At 55.4% G+C, this 25876-nt stretch overlaps 1 protein-coding gene across 8 annotated transcripts in view; it reads right to left on the reverse strand.

Moving 5' to 3' along the window:
• ENDOV (endonuclease V) overlaps positions 1-25876 on the reverse strand; it is a 96646-nt gene that overhangs the window by 54457 nt on the left and 16313 nt on the right. The window contains exons 7-10 of one of the 8 annotated variants that reach the window (XM_060080722.1): positions 25081-25154; positions 24188-24246; positions 8364-8476; positions 2666-3034 (exon numbers count right to left, since the gene is read on the reverse strand). In XM_060080722.1, coding sequence (XP_059936705.1) covers positions 2909-3034; positions 8364-8476; positions 24188-24246; positions 25081-25154 — 372 coding nt within the window. In that variant the 3' untranslated portion in view covers positions 2666-2908. The other 7 variants (XM_060080724.1, XM_060080719.1, XM_060080718.1 and 4 more) reach the window with 7 other exon arrangements.

Raw genomic sequence — 25876 nt, forward strand, 5'->3', positions numbered from 1 at the left:
TGGCGGCCTGGGGAGAGGAGCAAGAGATGAGGAGGGACCAGAGGATGGAGGATTCACTTAGCAGAAGGGAAGGCGATGGTGAGAGCCCAAAGCAGGATAAAGGGACAGAGAGTGAGGTGGGGCAGGGAAGGGTTCCTGGGCAGAGGGACTGGGCAGAGGGCCTGAAGGGGCAGCAACATGGCAGGAAAGCACAGAGCTGGAGGCGGGCAGGGGTTGGGGGGCTGGTCAGGTCACACAGGGGCTTGAAAAGGAGAAAAACACCCGGCCTCGGTGTTGTGCTGACAATTGCATGACTCAACAGTGTCACTGTCAGGACTTCCCTGGTGGTCCAGTGGTAAAGAATCTGCCTTACAATACAGGGGATGCAGGTTCGATCCCTGGGTCAGGGAACTAAATGTCACATGCTGCAGGGCAACTAAGCCCTCACATCACAACTACTGAGCTCGCGCGCCTAAAATAGAGAGCCTGCGTGCTGCAAACTACAGAGCCCACACGCTCTGGAACCTGCGCGCCACAACTACAGAGCCCAGGAGCCCTGGGGCCTGCGCGCCACAACTAGAGAAGAGAAAACCCGCATGCCACGACTAGAGAGAAGCCCATGCACAGCAACGAAGATCCTGCATGCTGCAACTAACACCCGACGCAGCCAAAAATAAAATAAACAAATAATCTAAAAAAAACAAACCCAATGTCACTGTCATCAGACACAGCCACTCTGTGACTGAGATGGATGGAGACAGAGACAAGAGGCCTCTGCAGTCATATCTGAACACAGAACGTGGACACTGTCCAGACCTAAAAATGGGCCCTGGTCCCCTTTCCTTGAGGATTGGCATGGGTTTACCCATTTCAGCCTAAGCTTTGCTCTGTTCTCCTGCCTTCTAGACACAAATTATTAAGATACTTGATTGTGGCATCAACCCTGCTTCCCGACGGCCTTCACCCCAGCCCCAGTTTCCCCAGCACAAGCCCGTCTCCAGAGTCCTTCCTAACACCTCCTACGGACACCCCCGCCCCAGCTCCCCACAGTGTGCTATTGCCCTCACTCCATTCCACTGCAGTTGTGTTCCTGGGGGTCCTTGGATGGAAGGTAACTGACATTTCATACACCATGGAAAGAACTGTGGGTTTTACTCTGAATCATACGGGAAGCCACTGGATGGTTTTAAGCAGAGAAGTGTGCTGCAATTTTTGAAAGAAATGTTCTGGAAGACCCATCAGGAGGCTCTGTCTGGAGCGCATCTGGAGCAGCATTCCCTGTGGCTACTCGGTGGGGGAGGTCACTCCTTCTGCCTCCAGCGCAGGAAGGAGGGAGGATGAGAGCACACAGATGGCCTTTGTGTCCCAGAACCACTTTCTAAGGGGCTTCTGAGATAAGAATTCAGCTGCAGTGAGCTACACAGGGCTGTTTGCATCAGCTCTAGGCAGCCAGGGAGACAAGCATCCTCGTGGACAGTGCAGAGGCGCCTACCCACCCCCTTTCTGAGCAGAGGGGCCACCACATTCAAGACACCCTTTAAGACAGAGTTTGTGGAGGGAATTCCCCCACGGTCCATCGGTTAAGACTCCACGCTTTCACTGTCAAGGGCCTGGGTCGATCCCTGGTCAGGGAACTAAAGAGCGGCCAAAGGAAAAAAAAAAAAAAGAGTTTGTGGAAAAGACAAAATCAATCCACACCTGCAGGTACCAAGGAGCCAAGGACATAAGGTTCTACACAGATGTCTGATGTTTCGGTCTGGATGGATGGTGACGTCATTCCCATGACTCTGTGTGTGCTCAGCCAGGAGGGCTAAGGGGTCAGACTTGTGAATAACTGGCCCCCAGGTTAGGAAAGAAGCTCAGATGAGGAGGTGTACCTGCCTCCCCTGCCCCAGTGCATATACACATTGCTTCCAACTTGTGCTCGGGAGGGTTGGCTAGCTGGGGGGCTTCTTCCAAGGTGCCAGGCTACAACACGTCCCCTTGTCTGGTGAAACCGTGTGTTGTGTGTGTGTGGTCCTCCTTTGGTTATTGGTCCAACAGCATGCCCAGTGGTCCCCAGGGACGGCAGAAGCAAAGTGTTTGTATTGGGCCCCTTGCTGCCTCCCCATCTGACCTGGCTGCTTCTCCCTATTTCTCCCAGGACCCTCTCACGGCTGGAAGGTGGAGCCCTCTGTTAGGCCTGCTTGCTTGAATTTCCCTCCCTCACCTGGATTGGTGGGTTCCTCAAGCCTCATCTTGACCCTGTCTCCCACCCCAGCGCCCCTAACCTAGAAGAAGGTGGAGAGAACTTGGGACTGTAGAAACAAACATGGAGCATGGAGAGCTTGCTGTCACCCCCAGGACCCCCTCTGCATTTGGAAGGTGGGGTTCTGGGAACTAGAAGCTACACTGGTATCAGCTACATCCATGCACGTGTGTGCCCTTGAGTGTTGCATGTGTGTTGGGGGAGAAACTGGGATACTGGGGAGGGAAAACCCTTCAATCACATCAGGAGCCTCCATTCCCGTTCACACATAAGGGCCCATGGGGCACTGCAGCACATGCATACATTTTATCTGAAAAAAAATGTGTATGCAATATATTGAGAAAAAAGACTAGAAGAAAATATTCTGAAGTGTCAACAGTGGTTTATCTTGCGATGGGATCAAGGATTTTTATACTTTCGTGTTTTACACCAAACGTGTTGGTTATGTAATTTAAATTTTATTTATTTATATTTAAACCAAGTTCTCCAGCCAACTGTGCTCTTCCACAGTTGCAGTAACTTTCCTTTGAGTTGGATTTCTGGGCGAACCTAAAACAACGACTCCCTCTCAAGTTCACACTACTTCATACTCGTGTTTTCATTCCTCCTTCCTTAGACAATCGATGCGTTGGGCCGGGGTCCCCGTCCTCAGAGAGTCTGCAGCCTAGGGGCATTCTCTCCCTACGACCCGCTCCTCCGCGAGGAAACGGGGGCGCAAGGGGTGGCGAGCATGTTCCGGGGTGGGTGGTGTCCGAGGGAGGCGGGGTAGCCCTCCAGGAGGCGTGGGTGTCGGCCTTGGCTCCTCAACTTCCGGGACAGTGGGTGTAAAATGTTCGGACAACGTTAAAAGGGTCTACTGGGCTTTCTGCGGTCTCCTGCTCCCGAACCCTCCTGAGAGGGCGCCCTGGGGAGGACGACGCCCGTGACACCGAGCGCGGGAACGGCAGGACCCAGACCACACGCAGACCTGGGTACCGAGGCCCAGAGGCCACACTCTGGGACAGAACCTCGGGACCCAAACGCCGGGCGGGGTTGCCACGGCAACGCCCTCAAGCGCGCGGCGATTGGCGGAGCGCAGAGGCGGGGCCCGGGAGGTGCTCCCGCGAGAGCTCGGCCTCGCGGCTTCCGGTCGGTGCGGGCCAAGGGAGCGTGGGGCAGGGCTTCCGGCCTAGGCTACCACCTGGACTCTCCTCCCGCGTACCGTGTGGTAGCCGACCCTGCTGGCTGTGCCACCGAAATGTGCCCAGAACAGGAACCTTCTCTCTCCTCCGCTGCGACCATCCTGGTCTGGGCCACCTTTAGTCGTCTAGAATACTGCCCAACCTCTCGCCGGGTCTCCCACCTCCGCCCTTCAGTCCGTGTCATCTTGTGGTGCCATGCTTCCCTCAAGAGTCAAGGCCCTGCCCCGTTTGCCACCCCCTCCCTGCTCCCCCACTTCAGCCTCGCTGACTGCTCGACTCTTGACTGACCTTGCTCCATACCCCGCCCCTCCCCCGACCCCGCCTTTGGACTTGCTAGTCCTGCCTGGGACACGCCTCCCCAAGACATTAGCAGGATGCTTGCCTCTTTAGTGAGGTGACCCACCTGCTTAAAAGTTACACCCCACAGCCCCCATACTCCCTGCCCCGATTTTTCTCCGTAGGTCTTATCACCATCCAACAGAGTTGATAATGTACTTATATGTTGTCTGAAAGCTCCATGGCCAAGAGTTTGTCTTGTTAGACCAGAGCAGGTACTCAGCATTGCAGACTGAGCAGGTGGAAGAGGGGTCTTCTTTTCCTTCCCAAGAAGGGTGGTGAATCCCTTGGGTCACCCTCTCTGGAAGGAGAACCGGCCAGGACTGGCTGACTGCCCACATGCCAAGTGCCTTACTTTCAATATCTCACTCCCAGAGTAGCCTCCCATTCCTGCAGGAGGCCCAAGGCGTCTCAGGGAGCCCTATCCTCCAAACACGGTCATCCTCAGCTCAGAATCCTCTGGGCTCCAGATGTCGCTGGCTGGTGCCAGCAGCCCCTCCCACGTGCCTGGCACTCTGCTGGGTGCTGAACTGGGTGAGAAAGTCTGTTGCTGCCCTCAAGGCTCTCAGTCTAGTGGGAGGGACAGAGGAGAGTGATTACCACCATGCGGAGGGCAGTGCTGAGGCTGGGCGTGTGAGGCACAGCGTTAAGGAGGGTGGGCTCGGCGTCCAGAGTGGGGCCTCTGGAATTCCTCCTGGTGGTCCCCGGAGGCCTTTCTGGCATGAAGTGTGCACTGTGGATGACAATCACTGGTTGTCTACTCTGTGCTGATGCGATTCCTGGGATCCAGCTCTTTGTGGCTGGGAAGGCTGTGCTCTTCCCAGGGCCCAATGCTGCTTCTCAAGCGGGATGCCAGACAAGCATCCAGGGCTGCCCAGAATTGCATCCAAGTGTCCAGACAACTGGCTTCCCTGTGGGTGTGGACACTGGGAGAGGAGCTCTTTGCATGGTGTGTGGCTGGGTGAGCCAGGGCAGCCATATGCCACCAGCCTTGTGGGGAGCAGGGCACAGGCCACCCTGGCAGCCAGATGCTCCTGGGCCAGTCTGTGGCTCAAAGGCGTTTCCTTCAGGAGAGGAGCCACCTGGCTCCTCTCCACCCGCCCTCCTGCTCCTGCCTCCCTCTCAGCTCCAAAGTCTAGGGTTCCAGGGCTGTGTCAGCACGGGGCCATGCTGCACTGTCCTTCTGGCATGGGGCATGGTGGCCTGGAACGGACATCTGGTCTATCTCAGCCCCCGCAGCCATGGCATCTGTGGCTCCATGGAACGCAGTGGCAAGGAGGAGAGCCGGAACCAGGGGAAGGCCATACTCTACTGTGATCACCAAGTGGCCGAGCATTCCTGGCATGGCCCGCCTGGCATTGCCCCTTCCACTGAGGCTTACTGAGGGCAACCCCTGAGGGCCCTCCTTGTCAGGGATCCTTCTGCCGGGTGGTGTCCGCTCAGGCTGAGGGAGGGAGGGAGGGACACTGGTTACAACTGATGATGCCAGGCCAGTGGGATCTTGAACCCGCAAATAGTAGGAGAGGAGGGCAGCCCCCGCCCCTTGCCCATGATGCGCCCTCCAGCTGGCAGAGGCATCCAGCCTGCTCTGCAGGAGTTGGGTCTACAGCATGAGAGAGGGCTTCATTTTACAGATGGGAAAACTGAGGCTCTCAGAGGGGACGGAGTGGGCTTTATCTTGTTTGCAGGGGCTTTATCAGTGGGCTTTATCTTGTTTGCAGGGCTGAGGTCGGTGTCATTAGCTCCATTTTACAGAGGAGGAACTGGGGATTGGAGAAATGAAGTGCTGTTTGCCAGTTGTCCTGGTAAGCCCCTTATCTGGCCCGGGATGGCACGGATCTGAGAAGGAGCCAGGGCAGTGCCAACGCTTGCTTGGTTTGCCACGAGATGGAAAAGTGAGCCCAAAGATGCAAGGCTGAGGGAAGGGAGACCCAGGATCAAGGTGACCCTCCTGCAGGAAGCAAGAAGTCCTGAGGCCCAGCTGGGCTGGGAAGTTTGGAATGAGGACGCCAAGTGCAGCAATGTGGGTCCTCACTGTGGTGGGTGCCCTGCCCCTCCCTGGTGGATGGAGTCGCACTTGGTCACTGGATCCTGATGAGAAAATGGCATCTTTGGCTTCTACCTGGGGTTCAGACGAAACCATCAGGGTGACCCCTGCCCTACTCTGCAGGCTCTCCCTTGCCAAGCCTTCCCCCACAGGCCCTTCCCTTCCTTTACATCAACCATGGGAACCTATGCCCGAGAGACATGGCACTCCAGGCCTAATGCCATTCCAGACGCAGAGGGGAGCCTCCACCTTCACCACCGTATCATCCATCGTTGTCAACAGTGACATGACTCAGTCACACCCCTTCAAGGGCCGGGCGAGTCCAGCTGGGGGCAAAAGGAGCAGCCTGTACCAGGTGACTGTGACAGAACAGACGGCCGAGGGGCAGAAGAGAGGTACAGACGTTTCCAGGTCCCTCCACAGGGGCCAGGGAGGAAGGGGCTGGTTCCAAGATGGGAGGGGGCACCCCAGGCCCGGTCACCCCAGCAAGCTGCCCTGGAAGGGTGTGTCTGAAAGCCGGATGCACACTGAGTGGTGGGACAGGCTGCCTTGGGGGCCAGGGCCGGGGGGCTCTGGGAGGCAGGCTGAGCAACGGGATAGTGTCCATGGACTTTGAGCCCAAGGCTGAGGGAGCGCGACCCAGCTCGCGGAAGCAGCTTTTTAGCAAGTGACTTGAGCTTTCTTAGAAGCAGGATGAGTTTAAATTATAAATAAACAAACGAGCACTCTGCAGCAAGGCAAGGCGTGGGCTGGTGCGGTGGGAAGACGGGAGAGACTGGAGGCAGAGACCTCACTTAGGAGCTAATATTCCCCCCTGAACTTGAACCTTCCTGTCCTCCCTCCCCACCCTGCCTCTGCCTCAGGGGCTCGTGGGCCTTCTGCTGAAGGCATCACCTGGGGTCTCAGGCTTCAGGGACTGACCCTGGCCGGTCTGCAGGAAGAGGCCCAGCGTGGACCCCCACGGTGGCGAGTCGGGAGGCCCACTTGGCTTACACCACCCAAGGCATTCAAGCCCGAGTCTCCCTCGGACAAAAACAGGCCCCGGTGGACACTCATCCGTGTGGGAGGTGTCTTACCAAATGTTTGAAGGGGAAAAAAAATCCCATTTTCTTAGCTTTTTTTTTCCTTTCTATTTTTTGATTATTTTTCTAGATGACTTCATTTCCAAGAAGGGTGTAGGGGAGAGAAGGAGGACAGAGGGAGGGAGGACAGGGGCCCTGAGGAGGGATGGAGGGGGGGAGAGTGGGTGCCAGGCCCAGGGAAAAGCTGTGGGGAAAGTGGGGGCCACCCTGTCCTGACCGCAGTGCTTCCAGTCCAGGCTGTGTCCTCCTCCTGACCCCCACGGACCTCTTGGCCAGCTCCACTCCCACAAGTCCCTGGGGCAGAGTTCAACTCTCATCCAGCCAGGATTAGCAGGAGAAGGGCTTCTAGGAGCTTCTCTCTGGGGCATGACCTCCCTGCCCCATGGACAGAGGTCTCCTTACCCCTTATACCACTCAGAACCAGCAGGACACACTCTGGCTAGCTTAATGGCAAAGAAAGTTTCTGTTCAGTGGCCACACGCCCAGGAGCAAGGCCCCAAACACACGGCCTCCACCACTGGGCACAGACCCAGCAGCCCACGCGTGATAGGACACTGCTGCCCAGAAGCCAGGACCTTCCACCCCCACCGTTGCTAGAAAAGAGATGCTGGGGGATCTGCTTTCTGGTGTTGGCTGCTTCTGAGTCAGTCTGTTCAGGTGAATCTTGGTTGGCGGAGCCCAGGTCACATTCCCCCACTCTAACTGCAAGGGAGTCAGAGAACACCAACAAGGTAGCAGCCACCCCAGAACTCCTTTTAGTTCACAGAGCCCAAACTCCCAGCAGCTGCTGCGCTCTGAGGGAGAAACCATCCCAGGCCTCTCTCCCAGCCTCCAGTGGCTGCTGGCCATCTTTCGTGTTCCTTGGCTGGTGGGCGCACCACTCCAGTCTCTGCCTCCAACTTCACACAGTCGTCTCTTTGGTCAAAGTCTCAAATCTCCCTCTGCTTTTCTCTTCTGACACCTGACACTGGATTTAGGACCCACTCTAATCCAGGATGATCTCATCTCAAGATCCTGAACTTGGTTATATCTGCAAAGACTCTATTCTAAGTATGGTCACGTTCTGAGGTTCTAGGATTCCATCTTTGGGCCCCCAGCCATTCAACCACTCCAAGAGGCATGAGAAATGGGCACTGAGAAGGCGGCAAGGGAGAAGAGGAAGAGGTGAGGTGGAAAGGGACGTTCGGGCAGGAGAAACCAGCTGCCCAAGCCCAGCATCCATGGGGCTGTCGAATCTCCTTTTGCTACTCAAACCCCAAGTCAGCTTGTGGCTGCCCAGACAGAGCTTTCCACCACCTCCCGTATCCCCATCATTGTCTTTTCCCCAAGGCCAGGCATCATGAACACCCCATCTCCTTGAGGGCTCCCAGGCCCCCATGCACCTCAGACCCCCAAGATCTCCAAATCCAGGAGGCAGGAGAAGCTGCCCTGCCCCTCCTGCCCAAGGGGAAGGGTGGGTCCCACAATCCCTTCATCTTTTGACTTCCTACCTCCCAAAGCGCTTCCTTTCCTCTTCCCCAAATTCTCTGTTGGAGTTTGGGCCATTTCTTCTGATGGGGCTCATCCCCATCTTTGGCAGAAAATGCTCTCAGAGATGGAGAACCTTCAAGATGCAAGATGCATGGGTCAGAACCAGAATATAAAAACATCTGTGTGCACTCTGCAGTTTACATTGCGCTTTATCCTACATTGTCTCTTCGGATCCTCAATACTGCCTGTCAAGGAGATACTAATCCCATTTTACAGAAGAGGAGACTGAGGCTCTGAGAGGTTTAATGACTTGCCTGAGTTTACACAAACCTGAGACTCAAACCTGAAACGTCTAACTCCAGCTTTTAATGTTCTTCCCACCAACTCCACCACACTGGGCTCAACCCCGTGAAGAATGCTGTCCATGTCACAGCTTCAATCTTCCTAGGAACAGGGAATTCACCACCTAACAAAACAGCGAATTCACTGACAGTCCCAAGTATCAGGGAGTCTTCATTGAGGGAAAGCTCTTCCTTCACTGTGGGAAAGCCCTTCCTTCTTCGTGTAACTTACCCCCCCACCCCCCGCCTTGGCAATGGGCAATGCCCCTGCCCCAGTCTTCTCCAGGACACCTCTCTCCATTTCATACTCCATTTCATACCCCTTTCTTGAAAAGTGGGGCTCAGGCCATCCCCTCCAGGTCACCCTCCCTAGAAGGGTTTCTGGCCTCTTGATGCCCAACCTACAACGTCAAGGACACAGGTCCTTGAGGCAGCTGCGAAGGGTGACTTTGGACAGGTGTCCCCTGGCACTGTGCCCAAGTCAGGCGGAACTAAGGTGAGGACTGTGCCCGCTCTGGAGGTGACAGTCTCTCTGCCCATGACCAGAGTCTGGGGGTGAGGCCCGGCCATCTGGCCACCTTGGCCACCTCAAGCTGGGGCCACCACGGACAGTCCTGGGCAGAGGCAGTCACTGTGCCACAGCACAGTGGCAATGTCACATGTTGGAAAAGAAGAAGAAAGGCAAGCACCAGCAAGCAGAGTGGCTGAGGAACAGCTGAGCTGAGTCACTGCAGCCAGGCAGGTGGAGGCGGCTGCAGGGGTGGGGTGGGGGCCTCCCAGGGACGGAGGAAGGAGGAGGGGACACCAGGCACCTGGCACCCTCCCCTGGGCTTCTGGAGCTGTGGAGGGTCAAGGCACCTAGCAGCAGGGTGCCCAGGGGGTCGAGCTGACCATCAGGGCTGTGCAGCCAGCTGGCCTCAGGCTCCATTCCCAGCTCAGCCACCAACTGGCCCACAGGCCTCTGCCAGCCACGTAATCTTTCAAAGCCTCAGTCTCCACCTCTGTCTAGTGGGGTAATGGCTGCCTCCCCCACTACTGGGCTGATTACTGAAGGCCACGGTGCCAAGTGCTCAGGGTGGCATCTGGCACACGAGGGGGTGCTGAGCCAGGCCCCAGTGGCTCTGCTCACCGTCATTATGAATGAGGAACCTTTAGGTTTTCCCAGAGCAGGATTCTGGGGTTTGTCCAGTGGGCCTCCCCAACCCCTGCCCCAGGCCCTCCTGCTGCCCCATGGGTGCGTTTCTGAGGCTGTCGGTGGTCTTGGGCTGTTTCCTTGTCGACTTTCCCACACTTCCCCCTTCATGGGCCCCAGGTCCAGGTCCAGGTCCAGCAGGCTGGGCTTTGGGGCAGCCAGGTCTGTATCAGGGCAGGGCTCCCACCTCAGCCGGCATCCTGCCCCCATCACCCGCCGGGACCCACACTGCGTGGTTCCCGTTGCGGCCAGGCAGGGCTGCAAAAGCCAGCGCTGAGTCCCACTCTGCAGAGTGATCAGCAGAGTGACCTCACCTGACACACAGCACTACCCTAACCTCACACAGCACTACCCTAACCTCTCTGGGAGCCACAGCAGACAGTGCTGGTGTGTCATCCCCCCCTCCCCTGCCACACAGGAGGTCCCTCAGATGGCAGGATGCCCCCATCCTGCTGAAGCTCAGGGTTTAGGAACTGGAAGGCATCCTGAAGACAATCCAAACTCATTCCCTCAGACCCTGAGAGGAAGGGACCTGCCCAAGGCTACCCAGCCAGTGGTGACAGGAGGATCCCTGCCTCGGCCAGTGCTTCCAGGCTTCCCTTCCCCTCGGCGGTCCTGCTGGGATTTCCTTGCCCAGGAACCAGCACCACAGGCCTCACCCCAAACGGGGAGCCCATGCGATCCTAGCCCCTCCCTTTTGTGTGCTCCCCGCTCTCCCTAGGCAGGCGCCTGCCTCTCCCGCCCCCATGCTACCGCGGGAAGGGGTTCCTATGGCACCCCTTCCCCCGCACACACTTAGCTCACTGGCAGCCCATCTGCCCGGAGACAGTGAACAGCAGATGCCTCTATGTACAGCGGTGCCTGAAGCGCAGCGGCCCTGCGCCTGCCGGACGAGAGTATGCCAGCCAGGCACAGGGCTCACGTGACACTCGGCTGGGGCAGGGGCCCCTCATCCAAGGCTGGGCCAGGAGGGGGTCAGGCCACCCAGACAGCCTACCAGGGCTGGGGACCAGGGTGTCCAAGGCTGGAATCAGAGTGTCCTGGTGGGGAGTTGCTGGATGGGCAGCTCTCTAGCAGGCTGCACCCTTGGGGGACAGGCTTCTACAGCTCCCTGACTCCCTGGGGAAGGCCTAAAGTGAGGGGGTTGGTGGACTCTATGGACAGACCCCACAGGGTCAGCCACTGCACAAAGCACGTGTGAAGGCTTGTGGAAGACGGTTCAGAGCATCCAGCTCCTGTACAAGTGTGGGACCCTCGGCTGGGCCTCATGGGGCTCCTCACTCTATCTTGGCCCCAGCCTCATCCCAGGCTCCCTCAGCAAGCTTCTCTCTCTCCCCTGAGTTCTTACAACCAATGGGGGTAGATGGCAGAGCAGGGTCAAGGGACCCTAGGGCTGGGCCTCCTGGGGGGTGGTCACAGTTCCTGGACCCACTGGCTCCTGGAATCACCTACTGTTTCCAGGATGCACGTGGCCAGTTGGCAAAGAGCCTCGTTTCCATGGCAGCAGCCTCCAGCCCTGGGTCCAGGAGGAGGGGCTGGCTGAGGACCCCAAGAGCTCGGCCTTTGTCTCTGCTCTGCCCTCCCCAGCCAAGGAACAGAGCTTTGTAGCCTCTGGGTGGCCAGCAGAGCACTGGAGGGCCAGACCAGCCTGGGGGAGGGGAACTGCTGGGGGGCAGTGCACATACTTTTCCATCCTCAATAAAAACAGGAAAATAAATTGGCTAAGTCTGGAGCCCTATGGACTCTGGCTTGACATTAGCTAAATTTGTCTGATTCTGGAAAGAATTAGAACATTTCAATGATCTGCAAATGGGGCTGCTGGCTGCTGAGCACTTATCTTGTTCATGGCTTCTAGCCCAGTGTCCCATGTTGAGAGGTGAGGGGGAGAGAGGTGAAAGGGGTCTTAGGCTGGTGTGAGCCAGCCTGCCTGGGGCAGAGGGATGGACAGCTTGGCCTCTGAGGACCCTGTTAACTGAGACAGCAGAAGCCATGACAACCAAAGCTCACTTCCAAGCCCTACAGCCTCCCTTTCTCCCCCACCTTCACCCTTTGTTTTCCTCCCCTCCTCCCAGCGCCCCCGCGGTGCAGGCAAGCGCAGGCACACACACGCACGCCCCCAGGCCGCCTCTGCTCCCCTCACATCTTGCGTTTGTTTTCCTTCAGCAGGGCTCGAATGGGGACACGCTGCACTATCACAATTGGCAGCTCCCTCCGATCCCCCCCCCACGGAGGTGCCATATGTCAGTGTCATGAATAAGCATGAGGCGCTGTAGCTGGGGGGCTGGGAAGTGGCAGCTGCCAATCACCTGCCGAGCAGACATGGGGTGGGGGCTACCACAGGGTGGGGTGGGGGGGTCACCACTACCAGAGGGGAGGGCCAGGTGGGGGGATGGTGCGGGCAGGGGCATGGGAAGAGGGTAGGATCAGAGCATGGTCACTGGTCCTCACCAGAGGGACCCACCTCCAGGTGACCAGTGTGCTTTCCTGAAAACAAGAAAAACCCAAATGGCATGGTGTGACCGTGTGGGGTAGCTAGAGTCCCTGAACCCTGCCCCCGCTGGCCAGCCCACACCACCCCTCCAGGATGCCCCTCTCCTCCCAGGCTGCGCGCCTCATCCTGTGCCTCTCCCCAGCACGTGCTCCATCTGAGCCTCCCACTAGTGAGCTGGGGACCAAGGCTTCACCTGCAGGGAGGAGGAGGGGGATCCAAATTCAGCCAGCATCTGTGCTGGGCCAGGCATGTCTACACAGGGCCCCATTCGCTCTCACAACATTCCTGGGAACTGGGGGTTTTTAGCCCCATTTTACAGGTGAGAAAACAGGCTTAGAAAAGTTTGAAGAAACTGTCTCCAAGTCTTATGGCTCAGGGTCGGGTAGCTGGATTGTGCTCAGGTCTGCCAGTTGATTGCCAAAGGCTCCGAGCACTGGGACCGGGGTACTGTTCTGTGTCTGCGTTGTCCTGGGTGCCCTCCACCTGACTGCCACCCAGGACCTGGCCACTCCTCCTTCACCTCCCTGCCTTGCCCTCAACCCTTTATAGAGTTTACCCTTCCCTGAGGATACTCTTATCCATATTGGATCCTGTGGAGACCACGCAAGTCATGGACACCTGTCTGCACATTTGTCCTTCCCCAGCACTGTCCCACCCCCTGACCAGCAGTGACCAGTTCAGGCCTAACCCAGCAGGTGGCTGTGGAATGAATGAAAGAATGGACAGAGTCAGGTTGCAAGGCAAGAGCCATGTGCTGAGTACCCCAGTGTGACTGCAGAAGTGTGTCCCAGGGAGATGGAGGCCAGGCCCCGCCTACCCCACACCCTAGGCCTTCTTCCTCATTCCCAGCCCTGCCGGAGGCTGAGGCAGGCTATTGCGTGGATTGGATTAACCACTCCGGGTTAATTGGCTGTCCCTCACCACCAGCATGACAGATCCCGCTTGACATTTCTCTAGATAGTTAACTGACACCCAAGTAATTTGTCACAGAGACCTCGTTATATGCCAACTGGGTCCCCTAAGCCGTCAGCATCTGTGCCCCAGAAACAAGATTGGCAAGTTAATAATGGAGCCTTAATCATGCCATTCCCTGCTGGTATGGGAAGAGAATTGCCCGGAGACAAGATGGGGCACTGCTGGGAAGAGACGGTGCTTTCTTAGGGCCTTGGGAACAGAGCATCCTCAGAGAGCCTGGAGTCCCCTCCCCTCAGTTTCCCCAACCAGGTGTGCCTTCTTCTGGTGACAGTGGTCTGTCCACTGAGGAACGCCCCTCCATGACATGGGCTGTGGCTGACTCCACTCCCTGGCTCCAGGCTGGACACGTGGTCCCCCCTCCCCTCCAGCCACAGTGATAAAATTAAGCAGTGATCACAGTCCATCCAGAACCCAGGGCCTGGGGCTTTTGATGGAGCCTTTAGCACAGAGGCTGCACTTTGCCTGGGAACACCACAGGGGAGAAAGTAAGCCTGGGGCTGCTGCCAGCCATCCAGCACCCAGAGGGGAGGCCCCCTGGGAACGGCACAGAGGGAGAAGGTAGACGTGTGTTGCAGCCAGGCCACTCATAGCCAGCTCTGCCCTGGAGTGAACTAACAAGCCCCTATTATTTGCTTAAGGTGGTTTAAGTTTGCTTCTGTCACATGTAATCTGGAGAGTTCTCAGCTCAAACACCTACAGGCTCTTACTTCAGGATTCAAGCCTGTCTGCAGAGCCCATGTGGGGTCTGCTTACAAGAGCGAGAAGGAGCCCTGAGCAGGAAGACAGCCTAGTGCAGAAAGGCGAGGCCTAGACAGAGGGGATCTGGGTGGAAGAAGAGGAAAGCTAGAGCCGAGGCCACCCAGCATCTGGGGCTGGCACCCGAGGCCGACATGACCGCGTTGAGTTCAGCACCGTGGACAGCGGTGGCCTTGCCCCACACAGCACTGCAGGCCCAGAGGAGGGAACAGATTTCCCACCCAACTGGGAGACACAGAACAATGTGGCTCATCTTGAGGCTATTGACAGACTCCTGAAAGATGTTGTGGTGTCCTTGTGCCTTAGAAACAAGGACTCTTCTGGGTACTTAAAAAAGCCCCTTTCCAAGGTCTCCCCAGTTTCTACGGTGGGGCTAGGGTAGGGCTGTAGTTCTCAAGAAGACACTAGATGACGCATACCATTATAACAAGGAGCAGGAGCAAAACGAGGGTGGAGAGAGGTCCCTGGAGACGGATGTGAACCAGGTATACAAGACAACCAAGACAGGTGGGCACGGGAAGAGTGGCTCTGTATTAGTTATGTTTTGCTGCATAAAAGTATTATTCCAGAACAAAGGTCTATTATCTCACAGTTTCTGAGGGATAGGAACCTGGAAGCAGACTGGCTAGCTGGTTCTGTCCCAGGGTCTCTCATGAGGCTGCAGTCAGATGACAGCCAGGGCTGGGGGCATCTGAAGGTTTGAGCAGGGCTGGAGGGTGCACTTCCAAGATGGCTCCCTCACACGGTGACGGGCAGGTGGGCTCAGTTCTCTGCCACGTGGACTTCACAGAGCAGTTTATAACACAGCAGCTGACTTCTCTCAAAGTGAATGATGAGGGGGGGAAGAGAGAGGGAGGGGGCACCATCAAGACAAAAGTCCCAATGTGTTTTAGGCCTAGTATCAGAAATGACACACTCTCACTTTTGCACCTCCATTGGTCACACAGACGGACCTTGTTCAGTGTGGCCATAGGGCTACACCAGCCCCAGGAGGCCATCTTGGAAGCTGGCTACCACAGGCTCCAAGAAAAAAATAAATTCAAGATGGCCTGATGCTTTGAATGTACCAAAAAGAGATTTATATTTCCATTGCAGGGTTTGGGAATAAGTAATGGATACACAGAAAATAAACCAAATCCAAAACATGAGGCAATTATCAAGTGCAGGAAAAACAAGAGGTTGTACAAAAAAGGAGATGTAATTACATTACATTACTCAGCTACGAACAGTACATGCAAAGAAAGAATAACGCAGGCACTGAATTCTGATTCAATGAAAATGAGAAGATGGGTGGAAGGAAAGTGTATAAGAGGCTACGTGAGAGGGAACAAACTCTCAACCTCCATGGCAGAAAGTCAATGGATAATTTCTAAATCTAAAAAAACAGAAAAAGAAAAAAAAGAAAGGCAGCATTAGCATGTTATTGAGAAGTAAATATGAAAAACCCCCACACCAAAGAAAACTAAAATAACAAAATTTTGCCTCTGAGCAGGGGAAGTCAGGAGAGGAGAGGGGTGGGTGGATAAGGAGCTACTGGGTTTTCATTACAAGTCTTATAGAACTATTTGACTATTTAAACTAAGTACGTTTATAACCTTGATTAAAAAAAAGAAATGAACACCAAAACACCAGTGCAATTTAAGTAATAACTAAAAGACAAAACTACTCCAGCCTGCTCTCTACTCCCAGCTCTCTATCAGGCCCCTGCAGCCCCAAGGAAGGGCCTAGGGAGCTGTCTCCTCTTCCAGGGCAGGACCCCCCGTGTGCTGGAGTCGGGTCTGGATCCTTCCTCCCCTGCCCCGCCACGGGCCTCCAGCGGTCTCCTCCAGTATCTTTCTTAGTCGCTCCAGGTCGGCTTGCCTATCTGTCTTGGGACTGCATCCTTCTTCCATTAGCCCACCTCCCGCCTTCCCTGCCCTGTTCTCAGGTCTTCTCCCGGTTGGGTGGAGAGCAACCAGACTGGGGAGGACCCAGCCCTGTCCACAAGCAACAGCTGTGCCCTGGCCCTTCTGGCCTGCACTCCCTACCCCGCCTCCAGTGTCGCCCATCGTGGTAGGAAACGGAGAAGTTGCTCCTGCTTCCCAGGGAGGTGAATTGGGGATAGCGGGCCATGCTCCCTCATTTCCCTGACACCTCTCCTAATTACCCAGTGTGTTATTCATTTGGATGTCAGAGCTGCCGCACGCCTGTGTCTTTAATTAATAATTTGGTAAAACTCCACTCAGGCCTGGCCAGGGCAGTGCAACAGGGACTGCTGGGGCTGGGCCAAACCTGCAGTGTGTGGGCCAGACCAATGAGGAGCCCCCCACCCCCAACAAGTGCAGAGGCCTTGGGCGGGAAGCTTGGCCCTGCTTCCTTGTCCCCAGCTGTTCACGCCAGGCCACAGAGCCTGAGGTGAAGCCCCTTTAGGGACCCTTCCAGGAGGAGGCAGGAATGCAGACCCTGAGGGGTGTGTGTGCACCAGTGACTGGGGCCTAAGTGGGGGGATTTGCTCCCCTGGAGCCCAGGCTGGCCCTTGAGCCTTGGAGAGTTGAGACCCCAGGAGCCTAAGAGGGGAGGGGAGGTGTGGTCAAAGGGGCCAAGAAGCCTGGCTCAGACCCAAGCTCAAACAGGCCAATGCCTGTGATCAGAAAGTAGGGGGGCAAGGGAGGTATCCTTGGGACAGCTAGGAACATGGCTGGGCCTCCTCGACCTGATCATAAAGGACTCCCAGCCCTGGGTGTCCTCTATTCCTGACTGCTCCAGGTGAGGGGAGCGTGGGCATACTGGGGTCCTGGAGGCGGGTGACCTGAGGGGCCTGGGTGTGACCTGCAATGGTCAGGCCAGCCCACCACCTCGTGGGAGCATCTCAGGCTCAGCCCCTGGGGACCCAGGGAAAGGGCACAGAGGCTGCCAGGCTAACAGAAAAATCTATTTGGATCCAACTTGAATTATTGAGTGTTTCGAGATTTATTCTTGGTTCTGGGGTGGGCTGTGATCTGTGAAGATGGATATCATCTTGGCCCTATTTTTAAGGTTCTGTGAGAAGAAGCCCAGACACCACTGCACTTAGGGCTCCCGTGTAGCCTTCTGCAGGGTAGAGCCTCTGGGGGTGGGGGGTAGAGGTGGGCAGGACATGCCACCCCCAAGCCCCCTCCCCATTCCCAATCCCACTGCTTTCCCGCTCTCCCATGAATGACCCCAGCCAGTAGGTCCCCAGGCACCACCTCAGCCCCTTCTAGTTGCTTCTGCACTCCCCCAGCCTCCCCAACCCCTCCACATGAACTCCCAGCATGGTCCATCCCTCCGAGATGCTCAGGGCTATAGCCACACCCACCACCCTGGGGTGAGCCAGGGGTCCCAGCAAGCTGCTGACATGCTCTACCTCTTCATCTTATCTCTGATACGGCCTTGGTGTAGCCAGTAGACAGGGCTAAGGGGCCAGTGGCACTGCCCACTGCTGCAGATTCTCTTCCATCAGGCTGTAGCTGAAACTCTCGTCCCTTTAAGGTTCAAACGCTCCCACCTCTACCCACAAGCCTTCCATGCCAGGCTTAACCCCACCACTCAGCCCACCCAGGGTTATACAACGTCTCTGCTATCCTCCAACTGGTTCTCCTGGAACCCTCCTCCCCCACTGAGGTCAGGCCCAGGATTTATTGGGGCCATAATTAGTTTCTGATGGGGTGGGATTTACACCCTTTGGGGCTTGTGGGAAGAGCTGGAAACCCTTGAAAGCAGAGGTAGGTTGAGTCGTGACCCTCTGAATCTTGCAGGTGACTCTGCCCTCCCACTCCCCACTCAAGCCAGGGGCACTAACAGTGGCATCTTGGGGGTGGGGAGAGGGCTCCTTAGAAAAACCACTCACAGCCAGACTAACCCACTAAAGTCAATAAGCAAAGTGGAGACACTACTACCAACTTTATGGAAATAGAAAATATCACAAACAATTGTAGGCCAACACATTGGATAATCTGGATGAAATGGACAAATTCCTAGAAACACACAAACTACCAACTGATTGAAGAAGAAAATAGAAAATCTTCATAGACCTATAACAAATAAAGAGAGTGAATCAGTAATCAAAACCCCTCCCAACAAAGATAAGCACAGAGCCAGCTGGCTTCACAGGTGATTTTACCAAAGGTTTAACAAGAATCAACACCAATCCTTCTCAGAGGAGGGAACACTTCCTAACTATTCTAAGAAGCCAGTACTACCCTCATATCAAAGCCAGACAAAGACATCACAAGAAAAGTACAGACCAGTATACCTTATGAATACAGATGTAAAAATCCTCAACAAAATACTAGGAAATCAAATTCAGCAGCTTAGTAAAAGGATTATACACCATGACTGAGAAGGATTTATTCCATAAATTCAACAGTGGCTCAAAATATGAAAGTCAATCAATATAACACACCACATTAACAGAATGAAGGGAAATGATCATTTCAATAAGTGCAGAAAAAGCATTTGATAAATCCAACATCCTTTCATGATAAAAACACAGAGAAACTAGGAATAGAAGGCTCTTCCTCAACCTGATCAAGGGCATCTATGGAAAACCCACAGCTAACATCATACTCTAGTGAAGCTTTCCCCCTAAGATCAGGCACCAGACAAGGACGTCCACTCTCCCTACTTCCATTCAACATTGCACTGGAGGTTCCAGCCAGGACAACCAGGCAAGAACAAGATATAAAAGGCATTCAGATTGGAAAGGAAGAAATAAAAGTGAAACTATATTCACATAAGACATGATCTGATATATAAAACCCTTAAAGAACACACACACACACAATTAGAGCTAATAAATGAATACAGCAAAGTTGCCAGATACAAAAATCAATTGTATTTTTATACACTAGCAATGAACAATCGAAAAATAAAATGAATAAAACAATTCCATTTACAATAGCATCAAACAGAATAAAATACTCAGTAATAAATTTTACCAAAGGACGTACAGGGCATGTACAATGAAAGTTACAAAACATCATTGAAGGAAATTAAAGAAGATCTAAATGAGTGAAAAGACCCTGTGTTCAGTGATTTGAAGACATAATATTTTTAAGACAGCAATGCTCAGGGCTTCCCTGGTGGCGCAGTGGTTAAGAGTCCGCCTGCCAATGCAGGGGACATGGGTTCGAGCCCTGGTCCGGGAAGATCCTGTATGTTGTGGAGCAACTAAGCTGTGTGCCACAACTACTGAGCCTGTGCTCCAGAGCCCATGAGCCACAACTACTGAGCCTGTGTGCCACAACTACTGAAGCCCGTGCACCTAGAGCCTGTGCTCTGCAATAAGAGAAGCCCATGCACTGCAACGAAGAGTAGCCCCCGCTCGCTGCAACTAGAGAGAAGCCCACGCTCAGCAACGAAGACCCAAAGCAGCCAAAAATAAATAAATAAAATGAATTTATTTTTTAAAATAACTTATTAAAAAAAAAGACAGAAATGCTCTACGAATTGATCAGTGCAATCACTATCAAAATTCCAACTGCCATTTTGGGGACAGAAATGGACAAGCTGGTTCTAAAATTCATATGGAATTGCAAGAGACCCAAATATCCATATACAAAAATTACCTCAAAATGCGTCAAAGATCTAAATGTAAGAGCTGTAACTATTAAACTCTTAGAAGAAAACATAGGAGGAAATCTTTGTGACATCAGATTAGGCAATGGTTTCTTCGTTATGACACCAAAAGCACAGGCAACAAGTGAAAAACAGATAAACTGGATTTCATCAGATTTTAAAACTTTCATTCAAAGGACGTTATCAAGAAAATGAAAAGACAACCCAAAAAATGGGAGAACCTATTTGTAAATTATATAGCTGAAAGGGGTCTGGTACCCAGGACATATACAGAACTCGTACAACTCAATGACAGAAAGACAAACAACCCAATTTTAAAAATAGCAAAGAATTTGAGTGGACATTTCTCCCAGGAAGACATACAAACAGCCAATACGCACATGAAAAGGGGCTCAACATCATTAGTCATTAGGGGAATACAAATCAAAACCACAATGAGATACCATTTCACATACGCTAGCATAGCCAGAATCAAAAAGACAGACAATTACAAGTGTCGGTGAGGATGTGGAGAACTTAGAACCCTGTGTTGCTGGTGGGGTTGTAAAAAGGTGCAGCCACCGTGGAAAACAGTATGAAAATAGTACGGCTATTCCTCAAAAAGTTAAACAGAGAGTTACCATGAAATTCCACTCCCAAGAGAACTAAAAACTTAAGTTCACACAAAAACTTGTACGTCGATTCGCATAGCAGCATTATTTACCATAGCCCCAAATAATCCAAATATTCATCAGTAGATGAATGGATAAACAAAATGTGGCCTATCCATACAACAGAATATTATTTGGCCATAAAAAAAAGTACTGATCCATGTTACAACACAGATGAACCTTGAAAACATCATGCTAAGGAGAGACGCCAGACATAAAGGTCACATACTTTGTGTGACTCCATTCCTATGAGGTACCCAGAATCAGCAAGTCCACAGAAACAGGAAGCCCATTAGTGGTTGCCAGGGGCTGGGGCAGGGGGGAGGGGTGGAGGAGAGTGACTGCTAATGGATACGGGATGAAAAAGTTCTGGAACTAGATAGTGGTGTGCCTGCACAAGATTCTGAATATACTAAAAGCCAATTAACAGTACACTTAAAGATGTTAAAATGGTGACTTGTTACATGACTTTAACCTTGAAACAAACAAAAACCACTCAGGTTTTTAGCTGTCTGCAAACTGATCTCAGGCTGTCTGCTTCTCACTGAAGTAGAGGGGATGGGGATGAGGGACCCCACAGCAGTCCATGCCTCAGCCCAGGGGGCCCACTTGACTCCTCTGGTCAGTGAGGAAGCAGTGGCATTAAGCAGAGCCCCAGTCCCACCCCAGTAGGAGGTCTCGGCCATCTCTGTGCCTGTCTTAGAGATGGGTCCCCAGGGGATGCTGCTGCGGACATCACCCTGAGCCTCCCGGCACCATGGGAAGCTCTCCTGTTGGCATGTGCGTGGGGCAGGCGTTGAAGGGGAAGGTGCAGTTGGGGCCGGGGAGTCACGGTCCTTCCTGCCCAGCCCTTGCGGAACCTGCATTCTGGCGGCTTGGGGTGGTGGAAGGAGCTCGGTAGGAAAGGAGGACCTTTACTTCCTGTTTCTCCCTTCCCATTGGTGCAGTTAGCACAGCCTTGCAGACTGATGACCATCAAACCTTGGCCCCTGTGGGCCCCACTTCTCCAAACCTTGTCACTTTCTTTGAAAGGACTGACTGCGTGCCAGGTTCTGTGCCACGGCCACTCCACACAGGGCTGCAGCTGTCCGGGGAGAGAGCACAGGTATGATCCCCACTACAGGCTCGAAGCTTTGCCCAAGGCCAGTCAGTACAAAGCCGTCAGGCCCAGCCAGCTCTGCCTGGCTTCCATCCTGCGCTCCTAAGTCCCCCGAACGCCCTGGTCCTGATGAACTCTGGGCAGGAAGAGACCTGGAAGAAGTTAGGAGGGCAGTGGTTGTGGAGCGCCAGGCAGGCTCTGCGTGGGTGGTAGGCTGGGACGGAGTCTCCTGAGGGCCACCCTGGCACAGAGTCCTGGGCACCAGGCTCGGGGCACATCTGGGGTGGCTCAGCACCCCTGTACTCGGCAGGGGTGTGAAAGAGGCAGCAGCTGCCTGGGACCCCAGGCAAGTGACACTATTTCCCTTGTCCTTGGGCAGCCCCCAGGACTATGGCTGCACTTAATCCAGCTGTGACCCCCCAGTGGGACCCTGCCCAGGCCTGTTTGTGCCCAGTGACCATCAGGGATTTCAGGGAGATGGTTCCGCCATGGCCCCGTGCTCCTGCACACCTCAGACGGGACTCCACGCTGTCCCTGCCTCTGACCACTAATGTCTCGGCGTGGAGCCCAGCTGGTGCTGGACGCCCCCCATCCTTCATTAACTGGGAACGGACTGTGCCACCGCCGGCAGGGACTCCACGTGGATCCTCACACTCAATCCCCCAACTGGACTAAGCAGGTGCTTGTATCCCCGCAAGAAAACAGGTTCTGAGAGGGAGGACCGGTCCCTCTCGAAGCACCATCAGATGCCACATTCCACCTTCTCTCCCAGGACACAGACCCGTGCCTCAGTCCAGAGGCAGGGAGAGCTGGGGCACTGCCGGCACAGGGGAGCCAAAAGCCGCAGGTACCGAGGTGCAGGTTCTAAACAGGCACAGCATCCCAGAGCCTGGGGTGAGTGGGCAGAAGGCCCAGGGCCTGCTAGGGAGGGTGGGGTGAGCTGGGGTTCCCTGTGTACCACTGGCTGTGAAGAGCAGGTGTTTTTCTCAGTCTCAGGATTGGGTGGACAGTAGAAGCTGAGGTGAGAAAAAAGATGTGCCAGCGAGGACACCTGGGGAGGACCACAGATCAGAACCTGGGATAGGCCTTCCTGCCTGAAGGAGGCCCCTTGAAGGTACCTGTGGAACATGCCGGAAGCTGCCGAGCCCAGTGGGCCATCCAGTGGAGCCCATAAGCATGTGGGTGGCACCCAGCAGCCCACCTGGCCCCAGGAGGCCCTCTGTACCCCAAAGCCCCCCTGCCCTGGAATGGCCCCGCTTCCTACTGCAATGTCCTGACTAGGGGCTACTACTACCATGTGGGGCAGCCCCTGGCCTCGCCTTACAAAGGGTTTTGGGAACACGGGTTAAGTGGGAGGGGAAGGGGGACAGCTGACCCCAAATAGCTGGCTGCCTTGCTTACTTGTCCCCTTTGCTTCTTCCAGGAGCCCAGGCCCTGGAAGAGAGCTCCCTTCTCATTCTGAATGAAAGGAGAGACACCAGAGCGGGGCGTGGAAGGAGCGCTGGGACCCGGGGCCTCCATCCCAGGCTGTCAAACCATGACAGGCAGCTCCTTCTTGAGAGGCAGGATAAACGGCAAGAAAGGCTTGCCTCCGAGGATTCTTCACTCCCCTCAGCAAAGATTCCAGAGTCCTTAGGGAACCTGGGGATGAGCTGGGAGGAGGTGGGGGACTGGGGCTGCTTGTGAGGCACCCAGGGGCTGTGGGTGGGGCCGTGTGCCTCCCGGGGACTCTAGCTCACACCAAGAGGAGTGGCCAGGCAGGGGGCCAGAGTCAGGGCTGCCCTCCCACAGCGGAGACGCGTTTTGAGGCTGGGCCTCTGGGTGAAGAGGCTGGCAGGGGGGGAGTGCATCGGGTTGACAGGAACAGGGGAGAGCTATTGGCACTTGAACACAGTGGGCTGCCCGCCCTCAGGGCCCGTGGCCAGGACAGCAGATCCCAACACCCATCTACTTGGGTACGGGTGCCGGCCCTCTGTCTGGCACCCCACCCCTGCAGCCCGGACTGCCCCTGTATGTCCCCCCACCCTCAGCCTTTTCCAGGCTCAGACGCTGCTCTTCTCCCCTCCTCCTGGCCCTGCACGTCCCAGCAGCAGGCAGGCTGGAGACCGGCTGGGCAGCCAGGGACCAAGCCTGACAGCAGCCACCCCAGTCTGGTCCCTCCCTGGCCAGGGCAGAAGCGGCTCAGTGTAGCTGGTCGGCAGGGAGGGACGTGCTTGTTTATAAACAAACACGAAGTGAAAGCAGCACATGTACTCAGAGGAGAAGATGGGCAAGGAGAAGGTGTGCATGTATGTGCAGTCTGGCAGCTGTGAGCCCACCTGGGCGCTTTCAGAACAAAACAAAAAAACACCAGAAAATCCCCTATGAACTCTGAATCCCTTCCTGTGCTCCTGAGAAATTAACGTCATGTGCTCTCTGGGCCTGGCGCTCTGCCGTGTGAGCTCTGTCTTCCACTGAGCTCTCTCCAGGCCCCCGGGCCTCATGACCGTGGAATGGAAAGGTGGCCACCCCAGTCCATCCAAGCAGGGCTGTGCCTTCTGCGTCACCATGTCCTCGGGCCGGGGTGCCCCACCTGCTGTGGGGGCTGCTCCCCCAGTCCCTACAGACGAGCTGGAGCAGGGCCACAGGCGGCCCAAGAGTCTTCCTGGCATCCAGCTCAGTGCCAGCCCCAGCCTTAGCCCTACTGCCCCTGGGCACCTGGGCCTGGGGCTTTCCAGTGTGTCCTGGGGTTTCGTCTGTGGGCTTTGAGGGGCCTGTCCTTACCTGCGGGCTCTTCTGAGACTCCCTGGGGGCACGCCTTTGGCTTCTGTGCCTTCTTGCTCCTGGTAATGACATCAAGAAAGGACAGCATCAAACGTCAGAGCCCCCCTCGATCCCCAGGTGGTCCCTGGAAGCTGTGTTGACCTGGATCCTCAGGGGTGCGAGAGCCCAGGCCAGAGGGCAAGGCAGATCCCGACAGCCAGTCCCCACCCCTGGGAGAGTTCAGGGGTCCCAGCCACACCTTCCCACAGTTCTCAAAGCAGCTCAGCCAGGCCCAGGCCAGCACGGGCTTGGAGGAGAAGGGAACACAAAGGAAATGTCATGCTTGCAAGGACTCCTGGTGGGAGAGGATGGGCCTGATGTCCAAGCCGCCAACGGAAACCTCGCTGTCTCAGTCTCTTCACTGGCAAAGTGATCACATGCCTGTCTCACGGTAAGTGCCATTAGGATTAAGTAACCAGTCACTGCTGGCTGTGACTGTACCACAACACAGTGGGATGAGAATCACCGTGCACACCACACAGGTGAAGAAACAGGCTTTGAGAGCATAAACGACACAGCAGGTGCAGAGCCAGGGCATGAACCGGGACCATCTGACTCCCTCACTATTTCTGTGGAGACCACGACACCCCAGTGCCTCACAGATAAATAGACCAAGGTGAGCAGGGGGCGCCCTGGTGGGAGGTGGGCTTTGGGGGTTGCTGGACAGTTTCCACTGAACATGGAGTCCACACTGGCCCCTAGCATTCTGCTGGCTCTTCTCCTGTCCCCTCAGGAACCCTGCGCCCCCTGCCTGGCCATGCCTGTCTGGCCTGAGCCACAGCGCCACCGCTGAGAGAGGCCCAGCCACCAGAAGTGGCCCCGCGGGGGCATGACCCAGCCACCCCAGCACTCACCTTTCCAGCCGCAAGGCAGGGGCCTCTTGGACTCCCAGGGTCCTGCGGATGTAGTCTCGGGAGCGGATGTCAGCCTGAAGAAAGGGATGGCTCAAGTGAGAGGGGATGGCTGGGGTCCCAAGCTGGCCTCTGGACCAGTCCCCACCCAATAGGGTGGCCTCTCCTGGAAAAGCCCACGGAGGCCCAGCCTTAGGGACAAGGAGCAGCAGCCCCATCATGCGTGGGTGCCAGGATGTCAGGCCCCCTGGTCGGGGTGCTTGACAGCACGTCCCCGAAGGGTCTGAGGAAATGGGCTGGGTGCCTCGCTCCTGTTTCAGTTGGCTTTCAGTGGGTTTATAGCTTGTGCGTCCTTGTAGGTTTTGCTTGAGCCAACAGTTTCTCTGCTAAAGCCCTCTTCTCTGAAGGCTGTCCTCAGCCCAGCTTGTCTGTCCTCACTTTTGGTTCATCTGGCTCCCTGGCTAGTGTCAGCTGCAACCTCTGTCCCTGGAGAAGTGTCTGGAAAGTTCTGCAGAGTCACCGGAATGAAAGGGGGCTTGTGGGCCACAGGCTGGGATCAGGGCACACCCTGGGGAGAGGGGATCAGGCCTGAGTGGGGCCCCCAGGACCTTGAGGCTCAGGTTCTCCCACAGGCTCTCCCCGTTCCAGGGGGCCTGGCCTCAGGGAGGCCCCTGATCCCGGCTCAGATGGCTCAGCCCCGCTTCGGGCCGTGTGACTACAGGACACAACAGCTAATCCTCCCGACTGTTTCTACTTCAGAGTGAACGGGCAAGCGGGCAGGGTGGGCGGCACGGTGCTC

The sequence above is a fragment of the Mesoplodon densirostris genome, chromosome 18 (genome assembly GCF_025265405.1).
Source record: "Mesoplodon densirostris isolate mMesDen1 chromosome 18, mMesDen1 primary haplotype, whole genome shotgun sequence".
In the NCBI taxonomy this organism is placed as follows: domain Eukaryota; kingdom Metazoa; phylum Chordata; class Mammalia; order Artiodactyla; family Ziphiidae; genus Mesoplodon; species Mesoplodon densirostris.